This window comes from Callorhinus ursinus, unplaced genomic scaffold (assembly GCF_003265705.2).
Source record: "Callorhinus ursinus isolate GAN/ISIS: 27379988/994484 unplaced genomic scaffold, GSC_fseal_2.0 scaffold49, whole genome shotgun sequence".
NCBI classification, from domain to species: Eukaryota; Metazoa; Chordata; class Mammalia; order Carnivora; family Otariidae; genus Callorhinus; species Callorhinus ursinus.
In genome coordinates this window covers 4,178,862-4,199,651 of record NW_027397111.1, presented here as the reverse complement: position 1 = coordinate 4,199,651, position 20,790 = coordinate 4,178,862, and the positions used below count along the sequence as shown (strand labels likewise).

The window sequence follows — 20,790 nt, the reverse complement described above, 5'->3', positions numbered from 1 at the left end:
CGGTGTGGAGCCTGCTTAAGATTCTCTCTCCCTCCCTCCCTCTCCTCTCTAAAACTAAGTAAATAATAAATAAAAAAATAAGCTGATGTTTGATGAAATCAAAATTAAAAACTTTTCTTCGGGGCACCTGGGTGGCACAGTCAGTTAAGTGTCTGCCTTTGGCTCACGTCATAATCCCAGGTCCTGGGATGGAGTCCCACATTCTGGGCTCCCTGCTCAGCAGGGAGTCTGCTTCTCCCTCTCCCCGCCACTCCCCCTGCTTGTGTTTGCGCACGTGTGCACTCTCTCTCTCTCTCTCTCTCTGTCAAATAAATAAATAAATAAAATCTTTTTTAAAAATTAAAAACTTTTGCTCTTCAAAAGATATTTAGGAGAATTAAATCACATATCTGATAAAGGACATGTATCTAGAATATAAAGAACTCTCAATGTGCAAAAAATTTGAGATATAAAGATAAAAAAATAAGTACATGAAAAGATGCTGAACATCATCACTCATTAAGGAAATGCAAATCAAAACCACAATGTAACACCATTTCACATCTATTTGAATGGCTAAATAAAAAGAATGGTCGTATCAAGTATTGATGAATATGTGTATGAAATGAAACTGTCACATACTCCTGATGGTACCACCACTTTAAAAACTGTTTTGGAAAACAGTTTGAAAGTTTCTTAGGAAGTTAAATATATACCACCCATATGATCCAGCCATTCCATCTTATCTATTTACCCAAAAGAAATATAAGCATATGTGTATAAAAACATACAAACATTGTTGGTTGCTTTATTTGTAACACCTCCAAACTAGAAACAACCTAAATGTCTATGAACAGGTAATTTGATAAACAATTTGTGGTGTATACATACAGTGGAATACTACTCAACAAAAAAAGAGAAACGAACTATTTTTTTTTTTTAAAGATTTTATTTATTTCAGAGAGAGAGAGAATGAGAGATAGAGAGCACGAGAGGGAAGAGGGTCAGAGGGAGAAGCAGACTCCCCGCCGAGCAGGGAGCCCGATGCGGGACTCGATCCCGGGACTCCAGGATCATGACCTGAGCCGAAGGCAGTCGCTTAACCGACTGAGCCACCCAGGCGCCCGAGAAACGAACTATTAATACAAATTACAACATAGATCAAGTTCAAAATTATGCTGAGTGAAAGAAGCTAGACCCCTATACCACCCAAAAAAGGACACAGTAATATCAAGTTCTAGGAAACACAAAAACTACTGTACAGTGTCCGAAAATATACTGGTGCTTGTATGGGCATGGAATATGGGGGTTGAGAGAGGCAGAAGGAAAGAGTTACAAAGGACTCTAAGGAGAATTCTTTGAAAAGGCCAGAACTAGAAGAAAATTATGAAAGGAGAAAAATTTCATAGGTAAAAGCAAACATATAATTAAGGTGGTGGATTAATCACTTATAAAATCAGTATGGAGGTTGAAACACAGAAGTAGTAAAATCAATTATATCCACAAGTATCAGTCAAGGGATACACAAAATAAAAAGATGTAAATATGACATCACATACCTAAAATGTGGAGGGAGGAATAAAAATTTAGTGCTTTTAGAATGTGTTCAAACTTAAGTGACCATTAACTTAATATAAACTGCTATACACGTTATAATATGAACCTAATGGTAACCATAAGCCAAAAAACTATAATAGATGCACAAAAAATAAAGAGAAAGGAATCTAAGCAGAACACTAAAGAAAACCATCAAATCATGAAGGAAGAGAACAAGAGAAGGAACAAAGAACTACAAAAACAACCAGAAAACAATGAACAAAATGGCAATAAGGACATACCTATCAATAATTACTTTAAATATAAATGGACTAACAGTTCCAATCCAATGACTGAATAGATAAAAAAAACAAGACCCATTATATGCTGCCTACAAGAGACTCACTTCAAACCTAAACACATGTACAGATCAAAAGTGAAGGGCTGGAAAAACATACACTGTGCAAATGGAAGTAGAAAAAAAAAAAGCCAGGGTGGCAATACTTATACCAAACAAAAGAGACTTTAAAAAAGACTGTAGCAAAAAAAATAATAATAAAATAAAGTAAAAAATAGACAGTAGCAAGAGAGAAAGGGCACTACAAAATAATAAAGAGACCAATACAACAGTAGGGCATAACAATTGTAAATATCTATGCACCCAACATAGGATCACCTAAATGCATAAAGCAATTATTAACAGATATAGAGGGAGAAACTGAAAGTAATACAGTAATACCAGGGAACTTTAACACCCCACTTACATCAATAATAGATCATCCAGACAGAAAATCAACAAGAAAACAGTGACTGAATGACATATTAGACCAGATGGACATAACAGATATATACAGAACATTCCATTCAAAAACAGCAACATACACATTCTTTTCAAGTACACATGGAACATTCTGTAAGACAGATCATGTTAGTCCACAAAACCACTCACAATAAATTTAAGAAGACTAAAATCATATCAAGCATCTTTTCCAACCACAATGGTATAAAACTATAAATCAATCACAAGAAAGAATCTGGAAAGAACACAAATACATGGAGGCTAAACAATATACTACTAAAAGATGAATGGGTCAACCAAGAAAACAAAGAAGAAATAAAAAAATACATGGAGACAAATGAAAATGAAAACACAGTGGGGCCCATATTTTTGGGACACAGGAAAAGCAGTTCTAAGGGAGAAGTTTATAGCAACACGGGCCTACTTCAAGAAACAAGAAAAATCTCAAATAAACAACTAAACCTTACACCTAAAAGAGCTAGAAAAAGAACCACCAAAGTCCCAAGCTAGCAGAAGGAAGGAAATAATAAAGATTAGAACAGAAATAAATAGAGGATTAAAAAACAATAGGGAAGATCAATGAAACCAGTAGCTGATTCCTTAAAAAGATAAACACTGATAATAAGCTCTTAGCCAGAATCATCAAGAAAAGAGGAGAAAGGCTGAAATAAAATCAGAAATGAAGGAAAAATAACAACCAACACCATAGAAATACAAAGAATTATAAAAGAATATTATGAAAAACCGTACGCCAACAAATTGGAGAACCTAAGAGAAATGGATAAATTCCTAGAAACATACTATCTTCCAAAAACTTAACGAAAACTTAAGCAGATCAATTACTAGTAATGAAATTGAATCAGTAATCAAAAAACCCCCAACAAACAACAGTCTAAGACCAGATGGCTTCCAAGGTGAATTCTACCAAACATCAAGAGCTAATACCTATTTTTCTCCCAACTATTCCAAAAAACAGAAGAGAAAAAAAAACACCTGCCAAATTCATTCTACAAGACCAAAACTAGGCAAAAACACTGCAGAAAAAGAAAACTACAGGCCAAGATCTCTGATAAACATAGATGCGAAAATCTTCAACAAAGTATTAACAAACTGAATTCAACAAAACATTAAAAAGGTAATTCACCACAATCAAGTAAAGTTTATTCCATGGATGGAAGGGTGGTTTAATATTCGCAAATCAATCAATGTGATACATTACATTAAAAAAAAGAAAGGATAAAAACCATAAGATCTCAGAAAAAGCATCTGACAAAAAATACAACATCCATTCAGGATACAAATTCTCAACAAAGCAGGTTTAGAGGGAACAAACCTCAACATAATAAAAGCCATATGTGAAAAACCTACAGCTAACATCATATTCAATGATTAAAAAACTGAGAGCCTGTCCTCTAAGATCAGGAACAAGGATATCCATTCTCACCACTTACATTCAACATAGTACTGGAAATCCTAGCTGCAACAGTCAGACAAGAAAAAATATAAAAGGCATTCAAATTGGTAAAGACGAAGTAACTCATTATTTGTAGATAACATGATACTATATATATAATAAACCCTAAAGACTCCAAGAAACTATTAGAACTGAATAATGAATTCAGTAAAGCTGCAAGACAAAAATCAATATATAGAAATCTGTTCCATTTCTATGCACTAATAACAAAGTAGCAGAAAGAGAAATGAAGAAAACAATCCCATTTACAATTGCACCAAAAAGAATAAAATACCTAGGAATAAACTTAACCAAGGAGGTGAAAGACCTATACTCCGAGAACTATAAAACACTGATGGGAGAAACTGAAAGCAACACAAACAAATGGAAAGATATTCCATCCTCATGGATTGGAAGAATTAGTATCGTTAAAATGTCCATACTACCAAAAACAATCTACAAATTCAATGTAATCTCTTTCAAAATACCAACACCATTTTTCATAGAACCAGAACAAATAATACTAAAATTTGTATGGAACCACAAAAGACCCTGAGTAGCCAAAGCAATCTGAAAAAGAGTAACAAAGCTGGAGGTATCACAATCCCAGATTTCAAGATAAACTACAAAGCTATAGTAATCAAAACTATACGGTACTGACATAAAGACCAATGGAACAGAACTGATAGTCCAGAAATAAATTCATGCTTATGTGGTCAATTAATCTATAACAAAGAATATACAAGGGGGAAAAGACAGTCTCTTCAATAAATGGTGCTGGGAAAACTGGACAGCTACATGCAGAAGAATAAAACTGAACCATTTTCTTACATGATACACAAAAATAAACTCGACATGGATTAAAGACCTAAAGTGAGATGGGTTAAAAGAAAACACATCTCTTAGACATTGACCTTATTAGCAACAGATTTATGGATATGTCTCCTCAGGCAAGGGAAAAAAAGCAGAATTAAACTACTGAAACTACATCAAAATAAAAAGCTTTTGTACAGCAAAGGCAACCATGGAGAAAATATCTGCAAATGATATATCTGATAAGGCATTAATATCCAAAATATATGAAGACAAATGAATACCAAAAAGCCCTAAATAATCAGATTAAAAAACAGGCAGAAGATCTGAACAGACATTTTTTTCAAAAAAGACTACAGATGGTCAACAGACACATAAAAAGATGCTCAAATCACTAATCATCAGGGAAATGCAAATCCAAACCATGATGAGATATCACCTTACACCAGTCAGAACTGCTAAAATCAAAAAGAAATAACAAGTGTTGGTGAAAATGTGGAAAAAAAGGAACCCTCCTGCACAGTTGATGGAAATGTAATTTGGTGCAACCACTGTGCAAAACAGTGGTGAAAGTTACTCAAAAAATTAAAAATACAACCACATGACCCAGTAATCTCACTACTTATATTTACCCAAAGAAAACAAAAACACTAATTCAAAAAGATATATGCACACTTATGTTTACTGCAGCATTATTTACAACAGCCAAGATATGGAAGCACCCCAAGTATCCACTGATAGATGAATGGATAAAAAAAAAAAAATGTAGTATACATACTATAATTGAATATAGCTATAGGAAAGAATGAAATCTTGCCATTTGCAACAGCATGAATGAACCTAGGGAGTATAATGCTAAGTGAAATAAGTCAGAAAGAAAAAGACAAATACCACATGATTCCACTTATATGCAGAATCTAAAAAACAAAACAAATGAACAAGGAAAAAACAAAAACAAAAACAAGGGCACCTGCATGGCTCAGTCGTTAAGCATCTGCCTTCAGCTCAGGTCATGATCCCCAGGTGCTGGGATGGAGCCCCGTGTCGGGCTCCCTGCTCAGCGGGGAGCCTGTTTCTCCCTCTCCCACTCCCCCTGCTTGTGTTCCCTCTCTCACTGTGTCTCTCTGTCAAATAAATAAATAAAATCTTAAAAACAAACAAACAAAAAACAGATTCTGAAATACCGAGAAATGGTGGTTGCCAGAGGGAATGTTGTAGGCGGGAGGAGTGAAATAGATAATGGGGATTAAGAGGTACAAACTTCCAATTATAAAATAAATCCTAGAGATGGAAAGTACATTATAAGGAATATAGTCAATAATATTGTAGTAATAACGTTTGTCTGATGACTACACTTTTCCCGGTGAGCACTGAGTAATGTATAGAATTGTTGAATCAATATGTTTATACCTGAAACAAACATAACATTATATGTTAATTATACTTCAATATTAAAAAAAAAAAAAGGACTTCAAGGAAACTTTTGGGTGTGATGGGTATGTTCATCTCCTGATTGCAGTGAAGTTTCATGAGTGCATACCTTTATCAAAACTTATCAAACTCTACACCAGAACTGGCCTCTTGGCTAAAACATGGCTTACTTCTAAGGCTATCCTCCCAGGAAGTTTCTAGTCAGTCATTTCAATTACACTTAATAAAAGTCATGCCTTTCTTCTAATAAATCCTAAATTCTCCTTCACTAACCAACATAGATTTTTGCATTCCCTCTTATAACATGGTTCATGTTCTCATGAAATCAAAAGCCTTTTTACAATAAGATTAAAAAACAACTACCATCTCCAATTGATCACCACTTGAAAACTCACAGATCAATATTACCCAATAGTTACTACAGAAACCCAAATGAGAATCCTTAATCATGACTCCTCTAAAATCACAATTTTCATCAGTAAGAAATATTACTTATAGCACCTCTAGTTACGTAAATAAACCAACCTTAAACACAAATCCTACCAAAAGAAAACATTTCCATTTTTAAATCTTGGAACTTCATAAGCTAATAAGGCTTCTGATTTATCTTACACCAACTTTTCACTTAACTTCAAAATCATGCTTTGAAGCATGAGATCAACAGGCAGTTGACCAAAAATACTTAAATCTTACTAAAATGTTCACTCTCAGAAGCAAATATCTATTTACATCAAACTTCAAAATATTCATTTTGTATGAATTTCTGCTTATGACCTTGCCACCTCATTTGTTTAAAATTTCCAATTACGGGGGCCCCTGGGTGGCTCAGTCGTTAAGCGTCTGCCTTCGGCTCAGGTCATGATCCCAGGGTCCTGGGATCGAGCCCCACATCAGGCTCCCTGCTCAGTGGGAAGCCTGCTTCTCCCTCTCCCATTCCCCCTGCTTGTGTTCCCTCTCTCACTGTGTCTCTGTCAAATAAATAAAATCTTTAAAAAATATATAAATAAAAATAAATTAAAAAATTAAAAAATTAAATTTCCAATTACGGCAACAGATTCCAATGGCAGGCAGGTTCCTAAGAACTGAAGAGAAATTTAAGGGTCTCCTTCATTTTGTTCTGTGAAACAAAAAACTCCTACAGGGGGTGGAGGGGAATAAAGTAATATGTATAGAATTTTAAAAGTCCAACAGTATTGCAAAATATGTAACAAAAACCATGCCACTCTCTGAAAGGATAAACAAACTGTGGTACATCCATAGAATGGAGTAGTACTCAGAAATAAGAACTACTGATATGTACAACAATGTGAACGGATACAAGGGCATTATATGAAATGAAAAACCCAAACCCAAAAGTTTACACACTATCTGATTACATTTATATAATATTCTCAAAACGACAAAAATATAGTGATAGAGAACAAATCAGAGGTTGCCAGAGGTTAAAAGCGGTGGGGGGAAAGGATGTGATTCTAAAGAGACAGCATGAGGGAGTTTGCTTGTGGTGATGGCAACAGTTATGTATCCTGATTGTAGAGGTAGTTACAAAAATCTATATATTTGATAAAATATCACAGAATATATGCCAGGAAAAAAAGTTCATATAAAAACTGAGGTCTATAGTTTATAGTATTATATATTGTACCGATGTCAATCTCCTTGTTTGCTAATGTACTACACTTAAGTGACATGTTATTATTAAGGAAAGCTGGGTGAGAGTACCCAGGAACTCACAATTTTTGCAATTTCTTGTAAATCTAAAACTATTTCACAATAAGAAGTTTAATAAACATAAAAAAGGCAATAGACAGGGTGCGTGGGTGGCTCAGCCATTAAGCGTCTGCCTTCTGCTCAGGTCATGATCCCAGGGTCCTGGGATGGAGTCCCGTTGTCAGGCTTCCCACTCAGCGGGGAGTCTGCTTCTCCCTCTGCCTCTGCCTGCCGCTCTGCCTACTTGTGCTCTCTCTGTCAAATAAATAAAATCTTTAAAAAAAAAAAAAGGCAATAGACAATGTAGAGACAAAAAAAAGCAAAACTATAATTAATAAACCTAGTGATTTGAAAAGATATTACTTCCATAACACAAGGAGAGGAATACTGTTTTAAAAAAAGAGAATGAGAGTTCTTAGAAATTCAAAACACAATAGCAGAAGCTTTTAAAGCTTCTAGAGTTTACTAGACTTTAGAAGTAACTTCTAAAGTTACTAGAAGGGCTGAAAGATAAAGTTGGGAATAAAAGAAAGACAAAGAAAATAAGAGAGAAGGGCGCCTGGGTGGCTCAGTCGTTAAGCGTCTGCCTTCGGCTCAGGTCATGATCCCAGGGTCCTGGGATCGAGTCCCACACTGAGCTCCCTGCTCAGCGGGAAGCCTGCTTCTCCCCCTCCCACTCCCCTTGCTTGTGTTCCTGCTCTCGCTATCTCTGTCTCTGTCAAATAAATAAATAAACTCTTAAAAAGAAAAAGAAAAAGAAAAGAAGAGAGAAAGGATGAGAAAATTAGAAAAATAATGAATGAGGTCAACATTCAAATAATGTATGTTCAGAGAGAACAGAGAAAATGGAGAGAAATTACACATGAAAAATTTCCAGAAGTAACTGATATTAATAAGCACTGCTGCTATCAAATAGACACTAGTTGTAACAAATACACAAAAGTAAAATATCTACAAAGTGAATCATATGCACTTATATATGGTACCCTTATGTAGAATACACATGGTACAACCTTATATGGTAGCACTTTCCTAGTTTGAGGAATTATATTACTTATCTTTAAACACTTCCAGCAACCAACATCATAACCTGGTGCACCTTATTAATATTTGTTGAATTTAGCTGAAGTTACAGGGTATATATAATATCTAAGCATTTTCTCCTTCATCGGTTGTTTATTCCTTGTCAAACACTACTGTGTCTGTGTGTGTGTGTGTGTGTGTGTGTGTGTGTGTAGAGATATGGAGATATGGATATGATTTACAAGTTATTTTAAACATTTAATCAAGGTTTTAAGACCTACTTTTTTTTTTTTAAGATTTTATTATTTATTTAAGAGAGAATGAAAGCAAGAGAGCTCATAGAGGGAGAGGGAGGAGAGGCAGACTCCTGAGCAGGGAGACTGACATGGGGCTCGATCCCAGGACGCTGGGATCATGACTTGAGCCAAAGGCAGACACTTAACCAACTGAGCCACCCAGGTGCCCCAAGACCTACTTTTTCTTTAAAATGAGGTGAGCGGGCACCTGGGTGGCTCAGGTGGTTAAGCGACTGCCTTCAGCTCAGGTCATGATCCTGTAGTCCCAGGATCGAGTCCCACATTGGGCTCCCTGCTCAGCGAGGAGCCTGCTTCTCCCTCTAACCCTCCCACCTCTCATGTACTCTCTCTCTCTCATTCTCCCTCTCTCAAAATAAAAATAAATAAATCTTAAAAAAAAAAATGAGGTGAGCATCCTTATAAATTTTGCATTAGATGTTCCTATCCATTAGTCTGTCCTTAAAAAAGCAGTATTTTAAATTCCTGTTTTCATTTTGGGGAAAATTAAGCTGTTTTTATTAGTATAACAAGAATCACATCTTATGTTTTAGCTTTAACTAAGACTTTTAAATGATTTCATATTAATATATTGTTAAGCACTTAATTTGCATATGCTTTTTATAAGCATTTTTAAGGTGTTAAGAGATGCAAAACCATGGCTCATGGACCAAATGCAACCCATTACTTGATTTTGTAAATAAAGCTTTATTAAAACACAACATTGCCCATTCATTTATACATTGTTAATGGCTGTTTTCACTCTATAATGGCAAAAGTGAGTGGTTGCAACAAAGACTGTATAGTCCACAGAGCCAAAAATATTTACTATTCAACCCTTTACAGAAAATTTTTCCCATTCTTTTGTTAAGTGTCAGTAACTGTGACGATATAAGAAATGCTATCAAACTTCTAAATCTATTTTCAACAGATTTAATACAAATTTCTTTCATCTTTTCCCTTTTTTTATCAATTAGCCTTTCTATAAGCTTTTTGTTCTGCTTAATACATGATCAGTTCCCCAAGGAACAAAGGCTAATTACCAAAAAGGGCAGTTGCCAACTGAGGACTGAGCTATGCTCTCAAAAGTCAACTGTTAAGTATGTGGTTTGATCCGTTTTTTCCATAGAAATATTTTAAATGATACTTAAATCCCAGATTTCCCCACTAAAGACAACTATAGCAAGAAACATAGCCTAAGAATAGTCTTAATACTAGTCCTAAATCCTAACATCTTTCTCTTCTCCTTAAAAATTCCATTGTCAGATAAGTCATCAACTGAAGTAAGGCAGAAGCAGTGGCAGCAGCAAGAAAGTTCCACAGAAAAAAGAACCCTTTACACTGTTGGTGGGAATGTAAACTGGTGCAGCCACTGTGGAAAACAGTATGAAGGTTCCTCAAAAAATTAAAAATAGAATTACCCTATGATCCAGTAATTCCACTGCTGGGTATTTACCCAAAGAAAATGAAAACACTAATTCAAAACGATATATGCACCACTATGTTTATCGCAGTATTATTTACAATAGCCAAGATATGGAAGCAACACAAGTGTCCACTGATAGGTGAATGGATAAAGATGTGGTATATATATGGTATACACATACATACATACATACGAACAATGGAGTATTACTCGGTCATAAAAAAGAATGAAATCTTGCCATTTGCAACAACATGGATGAACCTAAAGGATATAATGCTAAGTGAAATTATTCAGAGAAAGACAAATACCGTATGATTTCACTCGTGGAATTTAGAAACAAAAAAAAAAAAAGAGAGAGAGAGAGAGAGACCAGAAAAAAAACCCACTCTTAAATACAGAGAACAAAACTGGTGGTTGCCAGAGGGGAGATGGGTAGGGGGAATGGGAGAAATAGATAAAGGAAAGTATCTTGATGAGCAATGAGAAATATATAGAATTGTTCAACCATTAGATTATACTTGAATAAAAAGAAAGTTCCATATACTGTTGCATGACCACTCTAAGAGCATCTTTTCCGTGAAGTCAAATGAAGACCTAGATACTAAAAATTCTGACAGACTTTTTGCCCTTAAGGGCAAAGCTTTAATGTTTTACTACCAGGGTAAAGTTTTCCCAATTGATAAAAACTAATTTCATGTCAACAGCAAAGGAGCTGAAGATTTCTTTAACTTTCAAAATGTCTATTACTTTGCTTCTAGTTTTTGAACTTTTTTCATAAAGGAAGATGTTGCTAGGCAAGCACCTCTCCAAACTGAGGAGTCTCTGAATTGAAGTTATAATATGTAAATGTTATACTAACTTTTTCAGTTCTAAAAAATAGCATAGTTATAATTCATCAATAGGTATCAGGTGCTTACAACATACAATGACAACTAAATCCTATAATAAGTGAAAGTACTCTTACCCTCCTATCCTTTATCTTAAAAATTTGTTTTAACACGCATTCAATCTACCAAATATTCACTGAACACAATTCATAGGCGATTTACTATTCTAGTCCTGATGGATATAACCAAAAAAGTCTGTGCCCTCAAAATTAATACAATCGAGGGAAGAAAAACAGAATATGTACAAATAAATACATTAAATATATGGTGATAGGTGCTATGAGGAAAAACGAAGCAGAGTGAAGAGATACTCGTTTTGAGGTATGAGGTTCTATCTTACATAGAGTGGTCAAGGGGGACTGTCTGAGGAGATGATGTCTGAGCAAAGATCTAAGGAAGAGAGAAACAAAACTATGAGAATATATGAGGGTACAAAGACCCTGTGCAAAGAGTAATCTTTGGCTTTTTCGTGGCATTCAAGAAGGCCAAGATAGCTGAAGCACAGAAAGCAAGACAATGTTAAAAGATGAGCTCAGGGGCACCTGGGTGGTACAATCAGTTAAGCATCCAACTTAGTCTCTTAGGCTGTGATCTCAGGTCATGGGATCAAGCCCCACATCAGGCTCTGTGCTCAGTGTGGAGTGTGCTTGTCCCTCTCCCTCTGCCCCTCCCCCTCACTCGTGTGCACACTCGCTCTCTCAAATAAATAAAATCTTTCTTAAAAACCTAAATAAATAAATGATTTTTGCTTTTGATCTGAGATATGGGTACCAGTGAAGTTTAAGTTACATAATCTAACTTATGTTAGATCAAGTGGACAATGGAAGAAAGGATGCAAATGTAAAATCAAATGACCAATTCAGAGGTTACTGCAAATAGTTCAGGTGAGAGCTAAAAGTGACTTGGACCAGAGTTGTAGCAGTGCACATGGCGAAGAGTGGACGATACATTTTGAAGAATAAGACTCTGAAATTTCAGAGATTAAATGTAGGAGAGAGAGGAGTCAAGGATGACTATTATTTTGGTCTGAGCAACTAAAAGAATGGAAGTTCCATTTACTGCATGAGAACGAGAGTGGGAAGATTAGGTTTGGAAAGTGTAGGTATATCTTAGATATTGTAAAGAATGAGAGGTTTATTCAACATCCAAATGCAGATCAAATAAAGAGTCAGACACACAAGTCTAAGTTCAGGGGAAAGGTCCAGGTTAGAGAGAAAAATTTGGGAATTGGAAATCACTATATACTTAACAGTCTCAAGCAACTCCCTACCATAGAAAATTATAAAGTAGTTTTAAAATATAGCTAACCACCAGGGGCGCCTGGGTGGCTCAGTCGGTTGAGCGTCCGGACTCTTGATTCAGGCTCAGGTCATGATCTCGTGGTTGTGGGATCAAGCCCCACGTCAGGCTCTGCACTCAGCACAGAATATGCTTGGGATTCTCTCTTTCCCTCCTCCTCTACCACCCACATGCGTGCTCTCTCTCTCTCTCTCTCTAAAATAATGAACTAATCTTTAATACACACACACACACACACACACACATATATATATATATATAGCTAACCACTATTAATAACTGCACAGATCTAAATTAATGGTCAGATATATTTTGTATCTACTAATTCGTCATTTATTCAACAAATATTTACTGAGTATTTTGTGCAAGTTACTGTTCACGATTGAGAATAATATTATAATGCATACATAATCACGTACATTTAAAGGTGCTTCAAAAAATTGTAATTACTTTCAAAAACCTTTTAGAGCAAGTATCCTACTTATTACTAAAGGGGGAAAATCAACCAGTGGAAAAAAGATATGAGGTACAAATACAAGATTTAATTTTAGAAATATATATCATTTGTCAGTATTTTTAACGAATTAGTTTCACAAAACATGTTTCTAGAGAAAAATAGCAATCCGACAGTCACTTGTATTTCCAAATGGCCTTTTGAAAACACAAACTGACTTATTCCATTAAATTCCCTCCTCTATTCTCATACTAAAGTTTTAAGCAATAAAACAATTAAAATTAAAAATCTAAACTACTCTTCTAAACTAAATTAGATTGATAAAGAATGAAAGAATTTGTATCAGAAACCCTTTGATACTGGTCATTCAATATACCTAAGTATCCCAAGAAATACTCATAGAAACACAGAATCTAAGTTTAGGAAAACCCTTTTAGAACATGTAATCCTAACACCTATCCAATTTCTGAATCTCATCTATCAAGTCCCCATGAATTGGCAGACCTATTGCTGTTAATGACAGGGAAGGGTAACTTGGTTTTTTTCTTTTTAACAGTTCTGTTCAATCTTTGGAAAGCTCTAACTCTTAAGACAATTTTTCTTAACATTAAAGCTTAATTAAACCGTGTCATCTGACCCTAGTTCAGGGTTTTGGACCAGTTAATTATTTGTTATGGGAAGCTGTCCTGTGCATTGTAGGATGTTTAGCAGCACCTCTGGCCTCCACCCACTAGATACTAGTAGTACTCTCTCCTCCCAGTCATTAACCAAAAATGTCCTGAGACATTGCCAAAGCCCAATGAGGGGCAAAAATCACACCTCTAGTTGAGAACCACTGCCTAGTTCTATCTGCTAGGGCCAAATAACAATAATAACAACAACACTAAGATCTGAGCATTTAATACATGCCAGGTACAATTCTGAGCATTTTACATATATTTTCATTTAATCCCCAAAACCATTCCCAGTTGAGAAAAACAGAAGCTTAGAGGCTAAGGAACTTGCCTAAAATCAGATAGCAAATTAAATGGCAGGTCTGAGATGTGAACTAAGTAGTTCAATTTCAGAGCTCATGCTTTCAACCTCAAACAAGTCTGACTCAAACCAAGTTTGGTGTCATTTCCAGAAGGTGACTCTTCACATATTTGAAGATGCCTCTTATAATGAGATTCCTTAATATCAATCAGAGCTGCCCCCAAGACCTCTAATCAGTTCCTTAAGCTTACAAGATTTCCAACTTCTTCAGGGCGCCTGGGTGGCTCAGTTGGTTAAGCGACTGCCTTCGGCTCAGGTCATGATCCTGGAGTCCCGGGATCGAGTCCCACATCGGGCTCCCTGCTCGGCGGGGAGTCTGCTTCTCCCTCTGACCCTCTTCCCTCTCATGCTATCTCTCATTCTCTCTCTCTAATAAATAAATAAAATCTTTAAAAAAAAAAAAAAAAGATTTCCAACTTCTTCACATCCTTCCTTTGAATATACACAGAACTAAAGACAATAATACTTTGGTGTACAGTAGAGTGGCTCTAGCCTTTTCCATTGTGATTTTTTTTTTTTTTAAAGCAGGGAGGGTGGGTGAGAAAATGGAATGATGGCAGCCATATTGTACTTTTGTTTTCTATCAAATTTACTGCCAAAAAACACCCCCAGCCAGGTCTTTTTCCTGTGTGATGTTGTAAAGCCATGCTAACTTAATGTATATTAGTGTTTTTCAGGCCTTATGTATCTCACAAAAAGTATTCATTTAAATTTAGTCCAACAATACAAACTCAGAGGTCATTTTAGATCATTTAGTTTATCATTTCCTATCCTTCTTTCTTCATTGTCCCCTATAAATTTAATAATTTGCCTTCTCCAGATGTGCAATGAGACAAAGCAAAGAACAAAGCCACCTTCCAAGAGCAATAATCTTTGGGTAGGGTCATTCAAAATCAAAACTGTGTTGGTTAACACAAACAACTTACCGTTAACTCATTTTTTCCTTCACCATACACCCAAGAATTTAAAAATAGACTTTACTAAAAACTAAGCTTAAGTCCAAATACATTATATTGCTACTAGTCTACCAATTGCATCAGAAAATGGCTCTGACAATCTATTTTTAGCAAACCCATTCTGGATCATTTTTAAACTATTTTTCTTCAAGTTAGTCATAAACTATCTTTTTCATTTTTTGTTCTAAAATCTATTTTTCTCAAAATCAGACCTAGAATCCTCCATCTTTAGTACTTCTGGTATTCTCCTAAAATCATTAGAAATCACAAATAATACCAGTAAGTTTAAAATTTTACAGGCAGTTCCTTTTATAAATGTAAGATGTTTCAACTGACCCAGAAGATAACTCATTTAACTATCTAGTTAATATCATCACTATACCCCTGTTGATTTTTATGTCCTTCACAGCAATGTTTGCTTTATTGTTATTATTGGTGGTGGTTTGCTCTTCCTCTCTAACAAAGAAGCTTCTAAGTAAGAGCTGAGGGATTTTTTTCTTCCTTCATTGTCAGGCATTATTATTCTTACACTTTCCTTGATTACCTTTTTAAATGTAATATAAGATACCCTTTTGGTTGGTCTTAGCATTTTTTAAAAGTCTCAGCTCATTGCTTTCCTAATTGTTATAAAGATTTCTTTTCTATATTTTATTATGGCGATCTTAGCTATTTGCTTTATTTTAAAAGTAGTGCATATCTTTAAAGAGTTTATTGTGTAGTCACACTAAGAATCCTCTGTCCGAAAAAATATCAAAATTACATTTTTACTTAACTCTCTAAGACATTCTTCCTTTTTTAGAGAAATGTATCCTGTGGAATCATGCTAATCTTTAAACAAAAATCAGGAAAACTCAAATTGGCAAATTACAAAATATATACACATAAAACACTACACAGTTCTTAAGAATTATGGTATAGAAGACTATTTCATGACAGGGGATGTTCATGATTAAGTGTAAAAAAATGGGTTATGTAACAGTACATACAGTAATAATATTTCAAAACCACTTTTAAATATATGTGTGATTTTATATTTTTATAGATACACAAAAAATAGGTTATATGCAAAAATATTTAAGCTATGATCAAAAGAAAAATACTTTAACATTTTTGTTTTCTTCTATGTGCTTTCTGTATTTATCAAATCCATAATGAATATGTATTACTTTTACAATAACACAGGCATTATTATTTTAAAAGAACCAGCAAAACCAGAGAAAAATATTCTATCAAGTATAAGACAAAAAGGTCGAGCTTGAGATTTCTGCTTTTATAACTCTATTACTAAAACAAGCTTAGAAAAACATTTCTGGACACCAAACCACAAAAAAAGCCAATACAAGATACCACTAGCTAGCCTAAACATATAAATAAGTTGTGACAACCATTAAGATGACCATTTGAACTTCTAGAAATTAAATGGGGGAAATCACAAGAACTTCCTGCCATTTCGAGGAAAGGCTCTTATGAACTATTTAAAAACATTAAAAATAAATTTTAAGATGTATATCCCCCCAAATCCCTACAAAATGAAGGGTCCATAGGACAGGAATAATGAAGACAAAAGAAAAAAAATAGCCGAGGTATTTAATATTCAGCTAAAATTTCCAAATAAAGTAAGCAATGCTACCTGTTAAGATTTAAGATCTCACAGCAAGAACAATTATCTTTATTTAGAAATTCTCCCTGGTTGAAAATCATTTTGCAATAATCCAAAAACTTATCTGATTTACTCTCTAGTTCAATGGCAGCATCCAGATCATCTATTCAGAGTCTATGTTCTAAGAGACTAGAAAAAAAGTCATTTTAACCAGTTAAAATTTATCATTCAAATATATTCAATTCTGTAAACTACTACTGCATATAACTGGTTCAGCTAATCATTAATTCATCCAAAAATAAAAATACATTTACCCTCTTTTTAGAAAATTATTTCAACGATTTCATTTGTCTATTTTGAATTTAATTTTCAAATATATTAAAAATATTTTAAATTATTCTTGCCTTGAATTGTTTATGATATTCATAAAAAACAATACCAAACATAATGCATTCTCAAGTTACATGAAGATTCTAAGACTTTAAATGAAATAAAAAACAAAGCATCAAACCCATGAAAACAATAAAAACACACTCCATTTATTTTAAATAACTTGCCATTTAGCTGACAATCAAGACATATGATCTTTTTCATCCAGAAAAGTAAATGATCATAATGAAACAAAGGCCAAACATCTTTCTCAATCTCTCTCATATTCATAGATGTATAGAATTATAACCCAGTGATATCATGTAATAAATGAATACACACCTTACTTTAGCATATGCCAAGGTAGACACACAAAAACAAGAAAAAAATTCTGAAATCAGAGTATAAAGGGACTCTGCTTTTTCAAACAATGCAGCACTGAAAGCCAGATCAGCATCCTTGGGCATTACTAGGAAACTTTAGCACATCTGATATTTCCATCATCTTCAAGATTCCTCTGAACAATCAGAAAATTTCCCAGTCTCCCCCTACCTCCCCTGTCCATAGACTTCCTCCAGCTTTCCTCCCTCTACTGTGTAATAATGCTATTGCGGTTATTTAGGCTGTAAATGTTCAGAGATACAACCCCCTCTATATATTAATTCAGTTCATTTTCTCACAGACACTGACTCAGCCGTGGGTTGTGCAGCACTGACGTTTCTAACCAAACAGCATCGTGTGAGCTGTGATCATCCCATTTCTCCATCTCTGTGCAGCGATTGGATATTGTAATTGATAGACAGGCTGAAGAAAACTCAGGAGATGAGGGCTTAGTGATATGTAGCTGTGTTGCCAAATGCCATCTGTAATGCTAATTCTAGCTATGCCAGCCTGCCAGGTTTTAGAAAACTAGGATACATCTAACTTTCTTTTTTTCCTTTCAATATTTTATTGTGTACCCATTCTAGGCAGTAAAGCTTCTCCTTAAAACCAAAGAAAAAAATATTGTACTTTAAGAATCCATTCAAGAACTATTCTTTAAAGCAACCAAACTTTTCTATTTCTAAACTACTGCTGGGACTACGGAGTGACTTAAAAAGGAAACTGTAAAGCTCAGTCTTCACGCAGTCTCAGAAGAAAGGAGCATGCGTACTTGTATGTGGGAATGAAACCTTGCGGCAAAGTCTGATATTGAATGTATGATGCGTTTATCTTTAGTAACCTAAGCAGACTGCAGATCTGAGTTTTAAATAGTTGTATTCAACCCAATTCAAATATTCAGGAGCTTTTAAGCATATTGTCAATCTAGCCATTTTGATGTTGTACAGAAAAGGTGCTTTCTTTTTCCCTTTTTAAGTAGCAAAAACTCTTATAATTTATAATTTAAAGAAAGTTGTTGCAATTCAGGCCGAACACACTTCAACCGAAATATTTAACCTCTTAGCAAACTACAAACTCCTCTATACAAGTATTAACTATACAACTACTTAGAAAGAAACAAGGTTCAGTAATTTTTTATTTATTTATTTATTTTTAAAGATTTTATTTATTTGACAGAGAGAGAGAGAGAAAGCGAGAGAGGGAACACAAGCAGAGGGAGTGGAGAGATGGAGAAGCAGGCTCCCCACCCAGCAGGGAGCCCGATGCGGGGCTCAATCCCAGGACCCTGGGACCATGACCTGAGCCAAAGGCAGACGCTTAACGACTGAGCCACCCCAGTGCCCCAGTTCAGTAATTTTTTAACTAATTTATTTGTATGCACTTGCTTATTAAGCCACAGGGAACATAGGCACTCTAAAGTCCATCCATGTTGAGATTAGCTTCCTTGTCTTGTTTTTTTATATCACAGTGCTATACATACCAAATCTACATTCAAAAGAAAATTCAGAAAAGTACCTTAAAGTTTATTAGATGGAAATGAAACGTTACCAATGCCCACCAAACCCTCAAACCTCAATGGTAAGCACACATATATAGTAACTATTATTATCATTTTTAGAATTCAAGAAATTGAGTTTTATCCTTGCCAGTAAGGAAAAGTGGGAGGAAAAAAAAAAAGAAAAAAATCTGAAAATGCAGGCAATTCTAAAATTTGAATAGAACAAAATATAAATTTATACAAGACAACTTTTTAAAATTATGCACAAAAACTGAACCAATAAAATATGCTTATCTCTTTACTGCTAAAGACTAAATGTCTGTGTCCTCCCCAAAATTCATATATTGAAATGTATTCCCCCAATGTGATGGTAGTTGGAGGTGAGGAGGTAATTAGGTCTTGAGGGCAAAGCCTTCACAAACTGGATTAGTACTTTATAGAAAAGACCCCAGAGAGATTGCTAGCCCCTTCACCATGTGAAGACACAGCAAAAAGACAGTTGTCTGAACAAGGAAGCAAGCCCTTACCAGATATCAAATGTGCCAGTACCCTGAACTTAGACTCTCTAGCCTCCAAAACCATGTTAAGTAATTTTGTTTATAAGCCACCCAATCTATGGTATTCTCTTATAGCAGCCTCAACAGATTGAGACATTTGCTTTTTATAAATTTAAATCCCTAACTCTGTTTGATGTGCCCACCTCATTTCTTAGCCTCTATGACCCGGAGAGGACCATATGACATGGTTCTAGCCAATGATGTACAAGCAGATGCCTGCTGGAAATTTCTGAGAAAATTTAATTCCCTAATATAAATGAAACCCCTTTCTCACTGTCCCCTTCTCCCTTCTACCTCATTCTTGTCTGGAAGGTGGACATGATGGCTGGAGCTACAGTAAGCCATCTTGCGACCATGAGAAAAAGCCAAGAAAATCAGAAATTTTTGATCCTAACAACCTTAAGCCACTAAATCCACATCCTGCATTACCTATCTGCGAACTTACATACAAGAAAAATAAACCTCTAACTTAAGCCAGTGTTTAGTCTGGCTTTCTTTTGCTCAAATATCCCTAAATAAAATACACAAGATCCAAAAAAAGGATGAGTAGGGAGAAGCACAGATGAAACACAACTAGCCGTGTGAGTTGATATAACTTAAGCTGAAAGATGGGTACAGAGGGGTTTATTATACCTGTTTTCTCTACTTTATTTGTATTTAAAATGTACCATAAACCAAAGTTATTGCAAATGTCAAAAATAAAAAGAATGAGAAACTTGTTTATAAATTTTAGGTTTCCCATTGAGAAATTGCATGGTCTTGGGCAAGTTTATTAACCTCATTTTTTTTCATATGTCAGTTGGGGAAAGTAATACTATTCATAGAGCTCCACCTTCAAATCTAGTCAAGGTTACCTCCAGAAAGTCCCTGGCAGGAATGTCCATCAATCTACCTAATCATTCAAGGATTAGCTCAAGTCTCATTATTACTCAGTTGATACTGATTCCTTCTTTGAACTCTAATTTTACTACAACTCTCTACCACAGTTTGGTGCCCTGTTGTCCTCTAATTGTTCCATAAGTGGATTTTAAGCATTCCATGATGGTACCCTGACAAAAACTTCTGAATCTCTCTTGAACTGAGCACAGTATCTCAACAATACTTGTTGGTTGTTAGTTTTTAAAACTTCCCAATTATTGGGCGCCTGGGTGGCTCAGTCGTTAAGCGTCTGCCTTCAGCTCTGGTCATGATCCCGGGGTCCTGGGATCGAGCCCCACATCGGGCTCCCTGCTCCGCGGGAAGCCTGCTTCTCCCTCTCCCACTCCTCCTGCTTGTGTTCCCTCTCTCGCTA

The 20,790-nt window shown here is 35.2% G+C and overlaps 1 protein-coding gene across 7 annotated transcripts in view; it reads right to left on the bottom strand.

Annotated features, from left to right (window-relative positions):
* BTBD10 (BTB domain containing 10) overlaps positions 1-20,790 on the bottom strand; it is a 78,026-nt gene that overhangs the window by 31,288 nt on the left and 25,948 nt on the right. The window contains exon 1 of one of the 7 annotated variants that reach the window (XM_073882892.1): positions 17,406-17,780. The exons of the other annotated variants lie outside the window; for them this stretch is intronic. Coding sequence (XP_073738993.1) covers positions 17,406-17,530 — 125 coding nt within the window. The 5' untranslated portion in view covers positions 17,531-17,780. Of the gene's footprint in view, positions 1-17,405; positions 17,781-20,790 lie in introns of those variants that run through there. 7 annotated transcript variants of the gene reach the window in all.